The sequence below is a fragment of the Ctenopharyngodon idella genome, chromosome 2 (assembly GCF_019924925.1).
Source record: "Ctenopharyngodon idella isolate HZGC_01 chromosome 2, HZGC01, whole genome shotgun sequence".
Classification (NCBI taxonomy): domain Eukaryota; kingdom Metazoa; phylum Chordata; class Actinopteri; order Cypriniformes; family Xenocyprididae; genus Ctenopharyngodon; species Ctenopharyngodon idella.
The window spans coordinates 38,829,623-38,850,715 of record NC_067221.1 but is presented as its reverse complement, the minus strand read 5'-3'; the positions used below and the strand labels follow the sequence as shown (position 1 = coordinate 38,850,715).

The window sequence follows — 21,093 nt, the reverse complement described above, 5'->3', positions numbered from 1 at the left end:
ATGAGTAATATTATTTGACAAGGTTATACATCACATAAATCATTAATTATGAGTAAAGACAGTACAAATTAAACAATAATAATGTTAGCATTGCTTTCACTTGCTTTACTTTCCGCTTCAATCGAGTATTAGATCAAATTGAAGTCGTTCAAATAAAGAAATATTTTCAGCCCAGAGTCGATTATTTAGAAATAACTGGTTTGATCATCTTAAAGGGATAGTTCACCCAAAAATGAAAATTCTGTCATTAATTACTCACCCTCATGTCGTTCCACACCCGTAAGACCTTCGTTCATCTTCAGAACACAAATTAAGATATTTTTGATAAAATCTGATGGCTCAGTGAGGCCTCCATTGCCAGCAAGACAATTAACACTTTCAGTGCCCATAAAGCTACAAAAGACATATTCAAAACAGTTCATGAAAAAAAAAAAAAAAAAAACTACTTTATTCAACAATATCTAGTGATGGGTGATTTCAAAACACTGCTTCATGAAGCTTTGAGGCTTTACGAATCTTTTGTTTCGAATCAGTGGTTCAGAGCGTGTATCAAACTGCCAAAGTCACGTGATTTCAGTAAACGAGGCTTCGTTACTGTCATATGTCTGTTTCTCACCATGTTCATTTGTCATATGTCTCCCTTTGTTCAGTTTCCCGCCTTTAGTTTGTTTAGTTACTCGTTTGATTAGTGTCCTTATTTCAGGTGTGTCTTGTTTATTAGTCTCGTTTAGCCCTGTATATATTCCCTGTGTTCTCCCTCAGTCTTTGTCGGTTCTCATTTGTGTTTATGGCTGATTTTCCTTTGTACTCCTGTTTAGTTTCATTAAAGTCTGTTCATTGGATTCCCATTTGTCGTGCGCTTTGTATACAACCATGAACCGTGACAGAAGAACCGACCAAAAAAAACACCATCCTGGCTGAGGACCGCCTGTGTGGTTTAAGGCCGAGTGGTCGTCCGTTGGAGAGGTATGTGGAGGAGTTTTCTGAGCTCTCTTCTCAGGTGGGCTGGCCTGATGCTTCCCTTAGTGCTTGTTTTCTGATGGGCCTGGATGAGGATACCATTCGTTATAGTGAACCTGCTTGTTATTTCTCTCTAGTCGAGTCAATTAATCTCGTTCTCTATTTAAATGGTTCAAATTTTGAAGTTGAGGAAGTTAAAGTAGAGAGGACTCCAGTTCCTGTCCCGAGTCCAGAGAGGGCTCCAGTTCCTGTCCCGTGTCCAGAGGCGACTCCCTTCCTCATCCCGAGTCCAGAGGCGACTCCTTTCCTTGTCCCGAGTCCAGAGGCGACTCCCTGCCTCGTCCACAGTCCAGAGGCGACTCCCTTCCTCGTTGAGACCCTAGACATGGCTCCAGTCCCCGAGTCTGCTCGAGAGTCCGCTCCAGTCCCTGAGGGTGCTCAGGAGTCCGCTCCAGCCCATGAGCCCGCTCAGGAGTCCGCTCCAGCCCACGAGCCTGCTCCAGTCCCAGAGTTCGCTCCAACCCACGAGCCAGCTCCAGTCCTGGAGTCCGCTCCAAACTCTGCTCCAGTCCCTGAGTCTACTACAGACTCTGCTCCAGCCTGCGAGCCTGCTCCAGACCTCGCTCCAGCCCAGAGACCCATAGCTCCTCCCTCCGGATCTGCCATGGCTTCCCGAACCTCCTGATCCGCCATGGCTTCTCAAAGAGCCTGATCCACCATGGCATTCCGAAGGGCCTGATCCGCCATGGCTTCCTGAAGGCCCCGATCCACCATGGCTTCCCAAAGGGATTGATCCGCCATGGCTTCCCGAAGGGCCTGATCCACCATGGCCATTATGGTTGGTTCCTGTTTAGTTTCATTAAAGTCTGTTTATTGGATTCCCCTTCATCGTGCGCTTTGTCTACAACCATGAACCGTTACAGTTACGTCATAAGTGTTTCGAAATTTCAATGTTTCACCACTGGGGGACGTGACTTTGGCAGTTTGATACACGCTCCGAACCACTGATTTGAAACAAAAGATTCGTAAATCTAAATCGGATGTGACGACGCGTGCTGCAGTTTTGTCACCTGCGGCTTTAAATGCTCGAGCTCTGGGAGCACAAGATGGATTCTGATTGGCTGTCAATAGTTCATCAGCTGGATAAAATGATTCTAAAAGTGATTCCAACCCATGATTCCAATGATATCATTTCTCTGTGATGTTATCGCTCTAGTTGTGGTGTGTGCTATTCTTTTATATTTAGAACAATTTTTAGAACTATATCTTTATCATTATCATCATAATTGTGTGAACGGGCCTTAAAGGGTTAGTTCACCCAAAAATGAAAATTATCTCATAATTTACTCACCTTCAAGCCATCCTAGGTGTATATGACTTTCTTCTTTCAGTCAAACACAATCTGATTTATATGAAAAAATATCCTGGCTCTTCCAAGCTTTATAATGGGAGTGATTAGTAACCAATATTTTGAAGCCCAAAACAGCACATGCATGCATCCATCCATCATAAAAGTAATCCACATGGCTCCAGGGGGTTAATAAAGACCTTCTGAAGCGAAGCCATGCATTTTTGTAAGAAAACCATCCATATTTATAACTTTATAGACTGTCTGTCTGCGCATTTACGAGAGAGTGGAGTTCCGGCGTATGACGTAGGATGTAGTAGCGTAAGCTTAGGTGAGAGGAGACGCCTCTCGCGGTTCAAACAAATAGGGCTGGGCAACAAACTCAAGCTCCTCCTACATTTCTCTTTAAAAATTCTCGTTTTAGACTTCTAATTTGTGACCGGTGTTTTGCTTTGTTCTTTCCTCTGCGCTTCCACGTTCGTCAGTACGTCATGCGTCAGGTCAAAGTTCACTCTTCCTCGGGAATCGACTTGTGTACGGAAGCCAGTGATTCTAGTTTATAAAGTTATAAATATGGATATATTTCTTACAAAAACACATTGCTTTGCTTCAGAAGGCCTTTATTAACCCCTGGAGCTGTATGAATTAGGCTACCTTTATGATGGATGGATGCGCTTTTTTGGGCTTCAAAATACTGGTTACTATTCACTCCCATAAAGCTTGGAAGAGCCAGGATATTTTTTAATAGAACTCAGATTGTGTTGGACTGAAATAAGAAAGTCATGTATACCTAGGATAGCTAGAGGGGATAATGGGATAATTTTCATTTTTGGGTGAACTATCCCCCATCTGTCATCTATCTGAATGTCCAAAGTAACCACTCATTCCAACTCACACACGCAAACACTCACAGCCCATCAACACAGTCGTCTGTAAATACTCCTCAATGCTTTTCAGCAGCTATCCCTCAATATCCTCATTACGATTTCAGAAACACATTGCACCACAATCGATACATTTCCATTAACGTGATGGACGACTGTTTTTCAAACGCTCTCCTGTCTCAACAGAATCACAGGATGCCGTTTATGAGACAGAAGTGTCATGACTAATGCTCGCTCCTGAGACGATGTCTGTCTTCCTGGAATTTCAGCCCATTTAACTTCAGCCGATTATTCACATTCAGACACACTGCAGAGCTATTATTTTCACGTTAAAGCTTTGATGAATTCATGTGGTAATGCCGTATGCAAAAGGAAAATGGGGGAAGAAGGCTACAGTAATTTGCCGTTCCTTTCAGACGTTACGAAGGCCTGTTCATCCCTCTCCGTCACTGACAATGCCAGACTCAATCTCCTATAATTCATCATTCATATTGACTTACAGGACTTCTCAGAGGACACAAACTGCAGCCAAAGCAGGAACCAATCCAGCAGATATGAATACCTGAATTCATAAAAAGACAAGTAACCTTTAAAACATGTAAATTTATGCATCCCACATGCTCTATTAATTTTAAAAAATGAAAACACACGAGCAGCCTGGATGTGCTGCTATAGTTTTTAAATAAACAGTCATTCACAACATGAATTCTGTGAGAATCTTCTCAAACAAATGCAAATCTGCTCATGCTAGGATTTTTTAGATAGTGCAGTGCATCCAAATTCGAGCTTCATAGCCTACTTAACCTAATTAAATAAATACCACAATCTCTTTGATTCATTATCTGAAAAGACATTTTCACACAATATTTGAATAAAAATAGATGCATTTGTTTCTGAGACTGAAAATGGCTACACTTATAAATACATTGAAATTTAATCTGAATTCTTTTACACAGGCTATATATATATATATATATATATATATATATAACAATTCATATAACTTGCACCATTTATTTATTTTAGATTAATACAATTAATTATTATTATTTATTTAAAAAAAAGAAAAAAAAAAAAAAGAAAATACACAATACAGTTATATTAAATTATTTTTATTTTTTCTTTTGTATACCTCAGCAGAGCTCCTAAACTCCTTCCGAACCGGTTCACGTTACGTCATATTTAGGGGGCGTGTCATCGTGAGTTCAGTCGGGAGACGTCAAGAACGTAAAGGAGCAGTTGGTGTCAGCGTGGACATGTAAGTGCTGTGTTTGACACTTTCACAACTATTAATTTAGTTCCAACGAGTAGTTTTATCGATGTAAATGCGTAACCGATTCCGCAAAGGTTTACACAGTGCATATAGCAGGCAGTTTTCTTTAACAGTTTCTGTTTAAATGACACCTCTGAGTCTGATCCCTTAACGCTGTAAATAAGGTGAAAGTGCTGAATAGTAGTTTATGCAACAAAATATTTAAAGACATTAACTACAAGGAGCAATATTTTTTACAGTATTCATTGATCTTTGTTAACGTTAGTTAATAAAATACAGCTGTTCATTGTTAGTTCATGTTAGCTCAGGTCCATTAAATCATGTTAACATATACAACTTTGATTTTAAAAAAGACAATAACTAAGATTAATAAATACTAATGAAGTTAGCTAATAACTTATTGTAAAATGTTACCACAAAAGCACAAGTATTCTGGCAAGGAAATTGTTGTAGTTTTCTCTCAAACAGAACAACTATGTTAATCTGTTAGGTTTAAGTGGCAATATGGATCAGTTTCTCTCATCAATGCATTCATAAAAAACAGTACTCAAAATATTCTGTTTTCCCATAAATACATTCTCTGGTGTCTGATACTGGAAATATGCAGCTAAAAATCTCGTTAAAACGTGTTCACAAACCAGCCTAACTAGTTCTACTTGAACGAGGCTTGCCTTGTAGCAAAACCCTGAAAATCTCTGAACCTTAATGACATCTAAGTGCAAACAGTCTTTCGTGCAACATAGAAAGAAATGTACTAACATCTTAGTGGGTTGCTGACAAATAACATGCAACTTTTTAATAATAAAATAGAACTGTAATAATAATATAAAATCATTTTAAAGCTGCAGTCCGTAAGTTTTGCCTCTTTGTCGCCATTTCTGTTTGAAACCTGCAATTGCAGTTATTTGCGTTATTATCATCTTTACGTGGGTTGTGCATCGGGACGGCTCCTGTTTGCTGTCAGTGACCACATCAGTGTGGATACTGTACTTCGGAATCACAGATTGTAGTCTTGAAAGTATGACCAAAATAAGAATTTTCAGCAGAAAATGTCATCTGAACAAAAGTAAAAAATCTGCCAATTTTTGTTCTGACCAACTGAGAAAAATAAGCATTACAATAAATCGCGCTACCAATGGTGATTAAATCTAATGATCGTTTAACTCATACCACATCAAACCGTGATACCACATCAAAACCATCAATTTGTTCTCAAATTGTTAATGTTAACAACATCAGCATTGCGTGACTACGTGTATTTAGTGTGTATTAGCGTTACCTGTAGATTTCAATTTCTGTACAGTCTAATCTCTAACGTTAATTTGTCATACCATACAATCTGCCATCAAAATAAGTTTTATTATTGCAACAGCTTTAAGAAAAGGCTGTAATGATCCGCCACCTGCAGCATCCTCACGTGCGATATAGCCTACTAGCTCAGGCTCCTTCTTTATGTAAACAGACATGACGTAATGACGCAAAGATGAATGGCGACATGCTTGAATTTCCCACGGAAACCTACCAATACCACTCGAATTAGAAAACATTATTACAAGCTTACTGTTGTGAATCGGGCTAAGGTAAGGAGATGGTTTTGAACACTGGCTGGTTATGTACTTGCTCAAAAATTGATTTTGGATCATTTTAACCAAAAAAAGTTACGGACTGCAGATTTAAAACTAAAATAAATTAAAAAAAAATGTTTAAAATAGTTTTAAATCACTGATATGGCATGTCAGTAGCCCATGCATATGTTTAATATTTGTCTCTTCCGTATTCTGGCTTTAATTTCACTTCTGTTTATGGCAGGGAGGACACACTGCTGTGGATTCTGGGTGCGCTGTTACTCCTGTTCTGCAGTGTGGATGTGTGGTATTATATACGGGCAGTGGCTGTGGTGGTCAGGGCCTGGTTCCTCTCACCTGTATTTGACATCACAGGAGAGCAGACCACTGGCGGACGAGTCGTTCTCCATGACGTTGACTTTTGCCATATGAATAATGCCCGCTACCTACGCGAGTGTGACTTTGCCCGTTTTTCTTTATACACCCGCAATGGGGTGTTTAAGGGACTAAGAGCTCTAGGGGCCACCATGGTTGTTGGGGCAAGTACTGTCCGCTATAGACGCCCACTGTGTATCGGTGAGGCGTTTGAGCTGCGCAGTCGAATCATCACCTGGGACGACAAGTCATTTTACCTGGAGCAGCGGTTTGTGTCTTGTAAAGATGGGATGGTCTCGGCTGTTATGTTCTGCAAACAGAATGTCCTGCGCAGCAGCCCAGACAAGATCCTGCAGTACTTGTGCAAAAGAAAGGTGAGCAGCTTTCATAGATTTACTAAAACTTTTAACCCTCTGGTGTTCTTCGGTGAACGTGATTTCACCAAGTACATGTCCCTGGATGCTTCTACATCAGTGTTATCGTACCTATCGTTTCCCTCTGATTTTAGGGTTATGAAGTTATGGGTAGGGTTAGGTTTAGGGGTAGGGATGGGGTTAGGACTACATTTTTGGAAAGAAATGTTGGTCTAGGATCAACAAAATATATAATAATATGTCTTACTTGGCAAATCACAGTGACCGGTGGTCTTCGGTCATTTTTTACTTCATTGGGGTCATTCGAAACTTTGTTACTTTTGTGGCATTTGCTAAATAAACACAAAATATATATATTAGAAAAGGTTAAATGGTCTTAAAAAATGACAAAAATACAGCAATTTTTTGGGGTACAATCTACAAATCAGCCTCGATGAAATAGTCTTTGTTTAGTTTTGCATATATTTAGACATTATTAAAAATAAGCAATTATGTCTGCAAATACTCTTACTAAGGAATACACAGCCCTATATAAACATTGTATTAATTGAAAATTATATTAACTTTTTATATAAAAAAAATAAATGGTGCATAATTTAGAGGTGAATATTATCTACCATGAAATCCCCCCCAAATTAAATATTTAATAACAAATATATTTGAAACAAAATATATTATATTCATTTATATTATAAAAAGGTTACAAGAAACGGTCTAAAAAATGACAAAAATACAGAGCAATTTTTGGGGTACAATCTACAAATCAGCCTCGATGAAATAGTCTTTATTAATGTCTAAATATATGCAAAACTTAATAAGCAACTAAGTAATACACAGCCCTATATAAACATTGTATTAACTGAAAATAATATGAACTTATTTTTATATAAAAAAATAAATGGTGCATAATTTAGAGATGATAATTATCTTGTACCATGAAATCCCCCAAAAATAAAATATTAAATAATAAATATTATTGAAACAAAATATAGTACATTCATTTCATTATGAAAAAGTTTACGCTAAATGGTCTAAAAAAATATATATATATAAAAATACAGAACTTTTTTTTTTTTTCCGGGTACAATCTAGAAATCAGCCTCATTGAAATAGTCTTTGTTAATGTCTAAATATATGCAAAACTGAATAAAAAATAAGTAATTATGTCTGCAAATACTCTTTATAAGGAACTAAGGAATCCCTATATAAACATTATAAACACAGCCTTATATTAACATTGTATTTATTGAAAATAATATTAACTGTTTTTAGATAGAAATAAATGGTGCATAATTTAGAGGTGAATATTATCTAGTATCATGAAATCCCCCCCCCCAAAAAAAACCCAACATATTAAAGAATAAATATTATTGAAATAAAATATAGTACATTCATTTAATTAAAAAAATTATGCTCATCGTCTTCTTTTTTTGATAAATTGAAGAACACCAGAGAGTTAAAAGAATAGTTCACTAAAATGTCAATTTACTTACCTTCATTCTGTTACATTCGAATATTAATTCCCTAATTTTTGAAAACACTGAAGCCTGACATTTATTATCTGACTTTCTAGGTTGAAGTGCCAGAATTTCCTGAAGACCTGCAGCACTGGATCAATTTCATCGCAGCCAGCAGTAAAAACCTCAGGGGGGAAAGTCAGCTCGATAATAAAAAGAACGAATGACGGTTCACTGCCTTAAATGAACTCTTACACAATGGTTTACATTCTGATGCACATACATTAATGTCTCAGGTGTTTGGATACTCCAATGCAAAATAAAAATGTGAGTTCTGCTGTACTCCTAAAGTCTGATTCATGCCACATCATGTCTCATGCAAGCCATAAGATTGAGAATATCTAAAAATAAATTCTTTTTTTTTTTTTTTTTTTTTTAAAAAGGATGAACAATATAGAGAAAATAATATTTTTGGTGTATTTCATGGTTTATTAACGCCACCGACTGGACTGGAGTGGAAACAAAATAATATGAATTCTAATTAATTAAAATCTAATAAATAAAAACAACAATTTTAATGAATATGTGTAATTTAAATTCTATTTTCTAATCCTGTTACTCTGAGATAATTAAGTATTTCTCTTTGTATTTTGAATTTTTAAATGTCCTAATACACATTTCTAAGGGTAGAGTGAAACTAATTAAATTATATCTCTCCATTTCTGTAACAACTCCTATCCAAAATCATTTTCTGCCTTGGGAAAGTGTTTTCCATCTAGTGTGATGATAAAAATCTGGCATCACGCAGTTCGTAGTGCGGCCTACAGGCGTAGTCACGTGGTCTCGTTAAACCAATCAGCACAGTTTCTGTCAGTGCGGAAGTGCTTGAAGCCGGTTTTTGGGGGTGTCCGTCGCGTGAGTATCAGGAAAATCATATTTGCCAAGATTATGGTTATAAACGTTGATAAATACATTTAGTTCATCAATTTATATGTATTTAAACGCAAACCGGTAGACATGTGATAGGTTTCGTTGCACGAACGTCAATGTTCTGTATGTGCGTTTTGATATTTAATCAAAATGCTGGTTTTCCTTTCATTTCCGAAATGAATGAGTGAATGATGTTACATATATCTTCTCATAGAAACTATTGCATTAACATTTTAATAATGACCTAATAATGTATTGCGTCGTATTTTGTAGCATCTGAAGCCTGTCAGCATCGCTTTGTCTTTATTATCAGAGTAAAATGTAAAATACTAAATTAACCCAGTTCTGTATCTCCATGTGATCTTCGTGAATTATTCATGATGTGAATAATTAATAATCTTCACTGTGTAACAGAATCATGCTGCTGTGGATTCTGTCCGGGTCTCTGGTTCTGTTCGGCAGCTTTGACGTCTGGTACTTCCTGAGAGGCTCGTGGATGGCGATCAAGTGCTGGTTCCAGGGTCCGGTTCGAGATGTTCTGGCCGAGCAGGTCGTTCACGGACGGGTTCTACTTCACGACCTGGACTTCATGTGTCACATGAATAACGCCCGCTATCTGCGCGAGTGCGACTTCGCCCGGTTTGCGCACTGCACCCGAAACGGGCTCTTCATGGCCGCGCGCGCGCTCAACGCCACCATGGTGGTCGGAGCCACGACCATCCGCTACAGACGCTCGCTGGCCCTCGGCGAGGCGTTTGAGCTGCGCACCCGGATCGTGTCGTGGGATGAGAAGTCCTTCTACATTGAGCAGAGATTCGTGTCCAAGTCAGACGGGTTCATTTCTGCTGTCATGCTGTGCCGACAGAACGTTATTCGCTCAAATCCACAGATGATCTTGGATTTCCTTTGCAAGAAGAAGGTATGTACTTTTCTTCCATTGTTGTGCATGAAAGAAGTGGTTTTTAATCTTTTAAAAGCCACTGTCGCTATCCACGTGCTAGAGACCCCCATCCTTCCACTTAAATTCAGTTATGTATTTTTATATAAATCCCAATTTATACTGTAAAAAAAAAAAATAACATTATAAATATACTTTTGGAAAATATTTAGTTTCTGTTTCGTACAGTATTACATTTCTGCTCAATATAGTACTGTACTGTTAAATGTATGATTTATATATTTATATTTAAATGAAATTTTAAGTCTGTTTATTTATTTAAATAACATTTATTTATCTATTTTGTTTAATTTTATCTTTTATTATTTATTTTTCAAATATTTTTGGGACCCCCAGGACATCCTTGTGCAAGGGACCCCATGCTTTTATTGGCTCTAAACTTTTCCATGGACCGCTAGCACTCCCTTGTAGCGAGTGTTTGAAATTAGAGCATACCATATTGTCGGGCATGTACCATGATAATACCATGGTTTTCTTTGAAGTTTGTTCCTGTTTGACTAACATATAACTCATATGTCTCTAATTTTAAGGTGGACTGCCCTGACGTTTCAGAGGATCTTCAGCACTGGATTAGATTCATCTCTGCTAGTAGTCAGGCTCTGAGAGCAGAGAGTGGACTAGACGACAAGACCAAATGATCATATCTAAAACTCATACCGTAAGCCTTCCTTGTGCATGTAAGTTTCCCCGTGATGCTAACCTTGAATCATGTAACTTATCTCTTAACTGTCAGTTTTAAAATTACAAAAGTGTTTTCTGATCCAGAAATGGATGCTATTGGAAAGCTTCAGCGTTTACTCTGTCATACCAGCCCTTTGTATAGTTTATTTTAGTTCAGAAGTATTGCAACATCATTATTGTATTTACAAAATCCACTCCAGAAGCTGCAAGGAATGAAATTGACAAACGCAGAGCATGTTTCTCTGTTGACAAACAGAACGCATGAACGAATGTTGAAAAAACTTCAATGCTTAGGAGCTTTTGAATGCTCCCATGACCAAATACGCACACGAACGTTATGAAAATCACTTGAAAAGGATTTGCACTGAGTATTTTAATAGTATATGGTAAATGAGATCTGAGCGACAAATTCAAACAAATGTGTTGTTTTATCATATCACCTCATGGATTTGTTGTGCAGGTCAGATATGTTAATGTAGTTATTTGTACCCATTTAAAATGGAAATGTTTTATTATTATTATTTATGAAAAGGGAACATATATTTATTCAAGTAAAACTTTTTTCTGAGATTTGCGTAAGTTCTTTAAGAAGAATCTGTATGTAAATTAATTTAAGCAACTGTAATGAAACCTGAAGACTTGCATTATGAAATAAAATACTGCATTATAAATATTGTTTGTATATGTTTCTAAATTATTAGAACATTTGCTTATAAACGCTGTTCATGTATCTGTATCAAGTGAACGCAGCTCTGCTGCCATCTAGTGTTGTATTACACTCAAAGTGGAAAGTTGAATTAAAAATGTACATGGGTTTCAGAATGTCTCAGCATTTGGTTTTGTCCCTATTTTAAATGAATGACAGCAGCACTGGAGCTTACATGAACAAAACATGATGATCCTGTTCTCCAGCATGATTTGAGATCTTCCAGAGGGCATCTTAAGCTTCCGTGTAAGCAAGAAAATTGACAAATTGTGTACAAAGGAGTTCTTATGATCAGTGTCACTGATTTAGCTTTATCTGATCAGAAAACTCTAAAAAGTTGAAATAGTTCAGTTTATTTCCAAGTTTAAATTAGATGATTTTCTTTGTGGACCTCACAGTGTATAATAGATAAAAAGATATTAAAGTTTAATCTTTGTTCCTAAAAGCAGACTTAATAGTCTTAATATAAAATATTTTTAAAATGTTTTTACACCTTTTATTTTTTTTACCTTCTTTTTTCTCTTATATATATATATATATATATATATATATCATAATAATATAATTATATAAATGTTTTTATTTTATATTGTATATATTGCTATATATAAATTTATGTATAGTACAATTATATATATTAAATAAATCATTATTATAATAATATATAAATATATTTTTTTATTTTATATTGTTTATATTGATATATACAGTATACATATATATATAATAATATAAAATTATATAAATATAATTTTAATATATATATATATTAATGCTGGGCAAACGATTAATTGCATCCAAAATAAAAGTTTGTATTTACATAATATATAAGTGTGTGCTGTATATAATTATTATGTATATATAAATACACACACATGCATGTATATATTTAAGAAAAATTTGTTATATTTATATATAATATAAATTATATATGTACAGTATATACATGCAAATATTTCATATTTCTTAAATATATACATGCATGTGTGTGTATTTAAATATCCAAAATAAGTATACACAGAACACACACATATAATATGTAAACACAATCTTTTATTTAATTTATTTACTTTTATTGCCTAGCATTAATATATATATATATATAAATGCATATATAATGATAAAATCATAATTATATAATATTTTATTATTATAATTATTATTATTATTATTGGCTGATGTTTAGGATGACATATGACCTAAACTCATTTTAGTGAGATTCACCAGCTCTGTGACATGTATTTCCTGACATGCTCAGTTGTTGTGCAGAGCAGCTGTTCCGCCCCTCCCCCTCCTGTCAGAGTCTGTGGTCACATGACTCACTTCCTGCATAAACAAAGCTTGCCTGGGCTTCATTCTGCCACTGTGGCTGGACGGCAAGAAAGCTTTTAAAATGGCGCAAGCTGGGGTTTTCCTGGAGCATGACCAGTTCAACTGTTCTATATGCCTGGATGTCTTAAAGGACCCTGTGACTATTCCATGTGGACACAGTTATTGTAAAGGCTGCATTAAAGGCTACTGGGACCAGGACGACTATCTGGGGATTTATGGCTGTCCTCAATGCAGGCAGAGCTTCGCTCCCAGACCTGTGCTGGGCAGGAACACCATGCTGGCTGATGTGGTGGAGAAACTAAAGAAGACAGGACTGCATGCTGGGCCGACCCCATCCGATCCAACCCAAGCTGAACCCGGGGATATCGAATGTGATGTGTGCTCTGGGAAGAAAAACAAAGCCTTTAAATCCTGCCTGGTCTGTTTGGCGTCTTATTGCGAGACTCACCTTCAACCTCACTATGAGTCTCCTGCCTTTCAGAAACACAAGCTGGTTTCTCCTTCAAAGAAGATACAAGAACAGCTCTGCTCTCGGCATGATAAATTGCTAGAGGTGTTTTGCCGCACAGATCAGCAGTGTATTTGTTACCTTTGTTTAACGGATGAGCACAAAGGACATGACACTGTTCTAGCTACAGCAGAGATGAATGAGAAAAAGGTAAAATTGTAGACCATTTCTAGAGTGTGAATTTTTATGAGTCAGAACAAACTATTATGTAACCTGTGTTTTTCTTCCCAGAATGCTCTGGCGGAGATGCAGAGGATTTCCCAGCAGAGGATCCAGGAGAGAGAGAAGGAGCTGGCAGACCTGAGACAGGCTACACAGATGCTCACTGTGAGTGTGTGTTTTCCCATCACAAACTTCACTGAAGGAGGTCAATCCGTGTAAACATTTAGCTTTTGAGTAATAGTTTATTAATTGGGGGCAAATAACATGGCTGTCTAGTATATTTAATATATTAAATGTTCATAGTAAGAAGAAAGTATAATTTATTTTATAGATCATTTTATTTTTATTTGTAAATCAAAATGTTTAAATGAAACCTTGAAAGATTAACGAAATAAATTACAGTTATTATTTATTGGTAGGTTAACTAAGGTTATACTGATAAGGCACTATAATTGATTAATCAGAAAATAATAGATAGATTCAATGTAAAAATTATATTAGGTGTCAAAAGGTGCAATTACATTGCTGCCTATGTGCGGATCAGATACCCTCGGATTTCATCAAAAATATCTTAATTTGTGTTCCGAAATTGAACGAAGGTCTTATGGGTGTGGAACAACATGAGAGTACTTAATGACAGAAATTTCATTTTTGGGTGAACTAACCCTTTCAGATGACATTTTCCGGTGAAAATTCTTATTTTGGTCATACTTCCAAGCCCATTCAGGCATTCTCAAGCCAACATCAAAGTTTGTTTACAAACTTTAGCTTCTAGTTTTATATACACTACTGTTTGGGGTCAGTAAGATTATTATTTTTATTTATTGCCAATAATTGAAATCACAGTCATGTCAGTATCTCAAATGAAAGAACAAACGTTTTATTGTTCTCTCACACTTATATGTAAATGACCTTGTTTTCATTGGTTACTGAGCTGAAGTTAAGACCTGGACCTCCTAGACCTAGACTATGTCCGAAATTGCCCTCTATACCCTCATTCACTATTCCCTACATTAATCCACTAATATAGTTCACTTGAGGGAGTGTATGAAAACGAGTGAGTGAATTCAGACACTGAGTGCGCCGGAAGGGCTGCCGATTTTGCAAAGTTTGTGCTTGCTGTTTAATGAAACTTAGTAAACTGCCAGCTCCAGTAGTAAGATGAAAAGATTTACCTTGAACTATAAAAATATAAACCCTAATTAAACAATTTAATAGCCAGTTAAAAAGGAATTTATACCTGTTTGATATTACACTGTACCCACATTGGACCAGCGGTTTGGAAAATGGATGGCGCCATCTTTTGGTCAGACGCGGGAATTAATTCAGCACGACGCTCGCAGTGCATTATGGATATTCTCTAGCTGTTGAGCCCACATCGGTTGTACGCTCGTTATTGCGGTGCATTATGGGATTGAATGAGTACACTTGATAATGTCCACTATGGTTTAGCACACCACTACGAATTGCTGTCCCCTCAAATAGTGCCCTATTTAAGAGTATAGGGGGCGATTTCAGACACAGCCGTAGACTAGACTGCCTAAGACTAAACTAAAACATTCAGATCCAGAGTAGACCCCTTTAGCCCCAAATCCAGACCAAGTCCATGAACGAAAAAAATAAATAAAATGCTGAATGTATTTCAGTATTCATTTAAAACACTCAACAATTGATTTCCGCTTGTTTTTAATAGTTCTATTCATTTAAAAAAAAAAAAAAAAGTCAATACACTCATATTCCTATGCGAGTGTGAGTATCATACAAATTTCTTACATCTTTGACTACGACAGAGTAATAAGATCCTGAACAAGGCCTCAGTTATATGGTCTCAAATCCAAGGCCATAAAAAGATGAATAAAGATTTCTGAATTAGCCGTTTTTCCACTTTAGTTTCAGTAAACGTTCTGGTTGGAAGGAGTTCTGAAAGTTACAGCATGTCTACATAGTACATCAAACTCCTACTTCAAAAGAGCAATAAAAATCCTGTTTTCCACGGCATGACCCCTTTAAGGTCGAAGTCATGCTTTATCGTTTTGCTTTTGTCTCCTCTCAGCTTTCCGCACAGACAGCCCTTGAGGAGAGCGAGCGGATCTTCACAGAGCTGGTGTGCTCCATAGAGCGACGGCGTGCTGAAGTGAAGGAGCTGATCCGAGGTCAGGAGAGGGCGGCAGTGAGCCAGGCTGAAGCGCTTCTTCAACAACTGGAGCAGGAGATAACAGAGCTGAAGAAAAGACACGGTGAATTAGGAGAGCTCTCGCAAACAGAGGACCATATCGCCTTCCTTCAGGTAATGCTGCTGGTAATATTCAGAAATTGCTTTCTTATCCAGAGTCTCTGGAGTGTCCTGAAGTTAAGTGCTTTAATCAACCACACAATGGTATTTAGTTCATGAAGCACATTTTCGAATCTAATCAGTGTCTTTAACCACTAAGCAACACTCACTCCATATTGAAGTTTTATTGTTGGATTTTGCAGTTTTAGATTTTTCATGTTCTCATGAATTGTTCACAAAAAGATGAAAATTGTATCATTATTATTTCTTTACCTTCATGTTGATTCAAAACTGTGACTTGATGCACAAAAGAAAAAGATTTTATCTTTTTGTGAAACACGAAAGAAGATATTTTGCAGAATATCTGAGCTGCTTTTTTCTTATAATGAAAGCATATAGCAGCTTTTTAAAGTCAAAAGGCACTATAAAAGTAGGCCATGTGATTTTTATTTTGTGTGAGAAACAGACTGTGATTCAATAAAAATCTGTTGCTCTCGAATCTATTTTGTATAGAAGCCTGTTTCTGCCATGGAATAAAAACATAAAAAAGGTAATTGTGACATTTTATTATCACATTTCAGATTTTTTTTACTTCACAATTTTAAGTTTATATTTCACAATTTTGATTTAACATTTTGCAATCCAGACTTTTTTTTTTATCAAAATTGCAAGATATAAAAAAGCCAGAATTTTTCATTCAGAATTGGGTCTTTATTTCTTGCATTTCTGAATTTATATTTCTCAATTTTTATTTTTTTGCAGAGTTGCAAGATATAAACTTGCAATTCTAAGAAAAAAGTCAGAATTGTTAAATGTTACCGCAAAATTGCGGTATTGTGGAATTGTGACAAAATAAAGTTAGAATTGTGTGTTATAAACTCGCAATTCTGAGGAAAAAAAGTCTGAATTACGAGAGTTTTACTAAAAATTGCGAGATATAAACTCGGAATTGTAAGAAATAAAGTCAGAATTGTGAGATGAAAAGTTGCAATCACCTTTCTTATTTTTATTTTTTTATTATTCCGTGGCAGAAACAAGCTTCCATGCTTTTGCACTTCCAAATATTTTTTGAGTATTAAAGTCAGCGTGAAAAGGAAGTTGCGAGTCTTTTCTTCCTTATTGAGGTAAGTGCTTCCTCATTGTGGATCCGGACCAGGGGCGGATTTACCTTATATTATGACAAAATACATTTTTGTCCCGCCCCCTGCCCCCTAAACCCCGCCTCGCTGTCAGTCTTCAGAAAATGGAAAAAAACACTGTATTTTGAAATAATTAAAAACTGTGTTGTCAACGTTTATATTGCGGCATTATATATGATCATATATAATGCCGCATTTTCTGGTTTTCAGAAAATGTGTTTTTCCATCATTAGAATGTCCGCATCTGAGGCAGGAAGGGCCTCGCATTATGTTTTCATCAACTTAAAAGTTATGAAGTTTGCTGTAGCTCCGTTTTTTTCATATGAATTTAAAAAAATGACAGTGTGCACATATAAATCATTTATAATAAGCACTGCAACATTCAAAAATAAGAACTGACGATTTTAATTTCATGGTGACTTTATGTTTATGTTTACTTTTGGGAGAACAGTCCCTTCAGATGTGAGCATACGCTAAAGAAAGAGTCTTAGCAGACATGAGCTCTGAACCCACATTTGTCCTTTGGACTGTTTGGCATTCCTGGTCTTCACTGAGTTTCACATGGTGAACCTTTATTCAAAACTTCAAAGGACTCAAAGAGAGACAGAATTGAGATTGCATCAGTCTGTGCTTTAATCTGTCATTATGTGCAGAGATGAAAACTAGCCTTTGTGAACTGAAACCAGTATCAGGAATTGTATTTGGGTTACGGTTTTTGATTCACACAAATTTAAAGTCAAACCGCTGCCTACGGCTGACATAGCTGCAATTTAATTTTTTTCCCAATTGTTCTTGTTCAGAACTGCAAGTCTCTGTGTGCTCAGCCTGTTCCTGTTGACTTGCCAAACATTACCTCTGACCCAAGCTTTGGAACAGTGATGACAGCGTTAACAGAGTTTCAGGCTCTCCTCGAGGACGTCTGCCAGGGGGGATTTGTCAACATCTCAGAGAAAGGTGAACAGACTTGCATTGTGTTTTAAATGAGACATTTCAAGCCATTTAAGGACAAAATCAATATTTAATTGTATTGTGAAATTATTCTAATACTCAATCTCCTGTTCCGGTTTGCAGTGAACGATGTTACTATTATTCAGAACACTAAACCAAAAACAGATTCAGAGTCAAATGCAGGTAAGAGTCCATCAAATTAAGAATGCCTTAAAATAAGTCTAGACAAAATTCTGCATATAAAATCTGTTCTAAAACCCAGTGAGCTGCTTTGACGCTGCTGTCTACGCAGGCAGCTGCTTTCTAAGACAGTATCCTGACTCAATAGAACCTTGTAAGTGGCTGATTTGGAACGCTCTACATAGGCAGCAACTCCATATGGCACACAAACTAGTACTCATCACAATGCACTCTTAAAATAAAATAATACAGTTAAAGCAGTAATATTGTGAAATATTATTACAATTTAAAATAACTGTTTTCTATTGTAATATATTTTAAAATGTAATTCATTTTTGTGATTCAAAGCTGAATTTTCAGCATCATTACTCCAGTCTTCAGTGTCACATGATCCTTCAGAAATCATCCTAACGTGCCGATTTGCTGCTTAAGTAACATTTCTGATTATTATCAGTTGAGAACAGTTATTTTTTGGAAACTGTGATGCATTTTTGTAGGATTCTTTGATATATAGAAAGTTCAGAAGAACAGCATTTATAGTATTGAAAATATATAATTTATTTGTTACATTGTAAAAGTCTTTACTGTCATTTTTTATCAATTTAATGCATCTTTGCTAAATAAATAAGCACATAATACTAATAAAAAATAATACTTTAGTGACGCCAGACTTTTAATTGGTAGTGTATGATGCCCTAAAATGCTGTCTAGGTAGGCAGCTCACTAGGTTTTGGAACAGAGCTTCATACTCTAACCTTTAGTGGATGTTTCATTTTAATCTAATAAAATATTGTAAATACTTCATTGATTTCATGTCAACTACATATGAAGAAGCTTACAGTGCTAACAGGATTAATGATTTATTTCATAGCTTTATCACCATTGTTTGGCCAGCCTGTACAGATCCCTTTTACCGTTAGCGTCCCAACAATTGGTGTGTTTCCATTCTCGTCATTTGGTAAGTAATAGGAAAAGATTGTTTTGTATATATAGTGTTGACCTGAGACATGAAGAGATTAAGCTGTGACCATGGTATCATCTTTCACCTCTTTGTTTCTGTATACAGTAAATCATTGTCTTCTCATCTTCTCTTTCCTCTTCAGGATCGAGAACACAAGGTCCTCGTCAGAGACTACAGCCACGTAGGAGACGAAGGTAGCCTTAAATACGGCCTGAGAAACGCCTGATTACAATTCATCGAAGAGGCCAAAGTCGGTTTGTTTTGAAATATGTACGTTTTTCATGGTAAAAAATGTAAAGCTATATTAACCACAAACTCTTATTACTAAATAAGACGGAAATGTAAATGCAGATGCGTTTCAGTGTCTACAGTCTGAGTCTCAATGGTATCAAATTTAAACTTGTGTTAAACTGTATATCTGATAATTACAGATGTGCTTGAAGTGAAGGTTACAATATTGTGTGATCCAAACGTTTAGAGGCCATATTATGCCCTTTACAAAGTCTTGATTTTGTTTTTGAGGTCTATTAGAATACAATTTCATGCTTCATTGTTCAAAAATCACCTTAATTTTCACACATTTGACATTGTTGCAGCACCTCTTTTCTTAGTCTGTCATTAACGCTCTGTTTAGTTCCTGTCTCTATGAAGCTCCTCCTTCTGAAAAGCACAATGTGCTCTGATTGGTCGGAATAACTCCCTTTGGAGTGACTTTGTGCTTTGTAACTTTGCAGACCTTTTTCATGCTCAAACAGCAACATTACATACTCAAGTTGAACATGTACAAAAGCATAATAGGTCCTCTTTAAAGTAATTACCTGTTGACTAAGCTATGATTATAGTATTTTCTTAAGTACTAATCACAAACATTATTTAGAGTGCTATATTGGTGTAATTTATCAGTGTTTATCCACTGATGCTGTATATCTATTCACAGAAGTGTTGATGTTAATTTTAGCTTCATGTCTGAAATGTATTTGTGTGTATTAAACAATGTTTAAGTATTAAACAAAGTTTAAGTATTTTTAAAATTTAAGGTAAAAAAAATAATTTTTTCGTATCATGAAAAATAAAGTTTCTTCCAAATAGTTTGATGGTTCTGGGATTTTACTGTGGAAACAAATGAATTTCCCTAAAAAATTAATCATGTATATTTTTCTGTATGCGTGGAATCATCCCATGATGCAATGGCTTGACTTGAGCTTCTATTTCCAGTGTGATGATATACCAACCATGGTTTTTAATCTCTCTTTCTTGATTATTTGATCAACTAAAAAGAAGAATTTCCAGGAAACAATTAGTATCTGAACATCTGGATCTGCACAGATTTGCAAACAGAGTTGCATTAAAGTGAAAATAAATCTGCTCATGTAAAAATAAACTCTATGCCTGTAATTATGACTGTGGATTGTATAATCTGGGTCTGTCACATGAGCTTTACATTTGCTTTATGAGCAGCTTCCGTGTGAAAAATATGATTCCGTGTTTTATATGTAAAACATGATGGTCATCTTTATATTGATGATCTTTGTAATTAACACATAGGGTGACCAGCTCTTCCGTTTTTCAGCTCTATATATGAAAATATATCATGTTTTGTCCTGTATTTCTTCATTCCTAAAACAAAAGTAGTCTTCTGTCACGCGATAATAGCCTAAAAAAGGTAGCCAATCTCGTCACAGTATATTTTGGCGAGCAACATTACCATCCAATAACAATTCGTTATCGATTAACTTGTGATAGTAAAGGCGGGATGTTACAGAGCGCGGAGGAGATCAAGTCAGGTGCGAAGATGTCAAAGAATCCTGTGTGTAGCCTACATTTAACGAGGATCTTCAAAATGAGTTTATCGAGGTGTTATACAGTAAGTTGTGAAAGAAAAAAAAAAACTAAATGTGTTATCGCGCTGATTGATATACACCAGAAGCGCTCTAAAACAGCGCACGATCCGGACAATGGACAAATAGGCCTACAGGCACACACAGCGATGTCAAAATACCCATGATGTGAAGTATCTCACATAAATACAGCCGGTTATGGCTTAAGTGAACGTAAACAGCTCAGTGAAAATCGGATATGT

At 36.1% G+C, this 21,093-nt stretch overlaps 3 protein-coding genes across 4 annotated transcripts; all 3 read left to right on the top strand.

Moving 5' to 3' along the window:
• Window positions 1-1,537: 1,537 nt before the first annotated feature.
• On the top strand, window positions 1,538-8,658 carry them6 (thioesterase superfamily member 6). The gene is made up of 4 exons (XM_051860934.1): window positions 1,538-1,798; window positions 4,330-4,450; window positions 6,275-6,779; window positions 8,353-8,658. Coding segments are annotated over exons 2-4 (618 nt in total). The 5' UTR covers window positions 1,538-1,798; window positions 4,330-4,448; the 3' UTR covers window positions 8,464-8,658.
• A 339-nt stretch (window positions 8,659-8,997) lies between these two features.
• Window positions 8,998-11,478, top strand: si:ch73-52e5.2 (protein THEM6). 2 transcript variants are annotated; one of them, XM_051860867.1, is made up of 3 exons: window positions 8,998-9,151; window positions 9,581-10,085; window positions 10,655-11,478. In XM_051860867.1, exons 2-3 carry the CDS (start codon window positions 9,585-9,587, stop codon window positions 10,760-10,762), a joined length of 609 nt encoding a protein of 202 aa, XP_051716827.1. In that variant the 5' UTR covers window positions 8,998-9,151; window positions 9,581-9,584; the 3' UTR covers window positions 10,763-11,478. The 2 variants fall into 2 exon arrangements, with proteins under 2 accessions (XP_051716827.1, XP_051716836.1); XM_051860876.1 differs by lacking the exon at window positions 8,998-9,151 and adding an exon at window positions 9,271-9,289.
• A 1,358-nt stretch (window positions 11,479-12,836) lies between these two features.
• Window positions 12,837-20,101, top strand: ftr67 (finTRIM family, member 67). Its single transcript, XM_051861137.1, has 7 exons — window positions 12,837-13,501; window positions 13,583-13,678; window positions 15,567-15,800; window positions 17,725-17,878; window positions 17,996-18,055; window positions 18,924-19,010; window positions 19,156-20,101. The coding sequence occupies exons 1-7, from the start codon at window positions 12,905-12,907 to the stop codon at window positions 19,209-19,211; spliced, it is 1,284 nt and encodes a 427-aa protein (XP_051717097.1). The 5' UTR covers window positions 12,837-12,904; the 3' UTR covers window positions 19,212-20,101.
• Window positions 20,102-21,093: the final 992 nt, after the last annotated feature.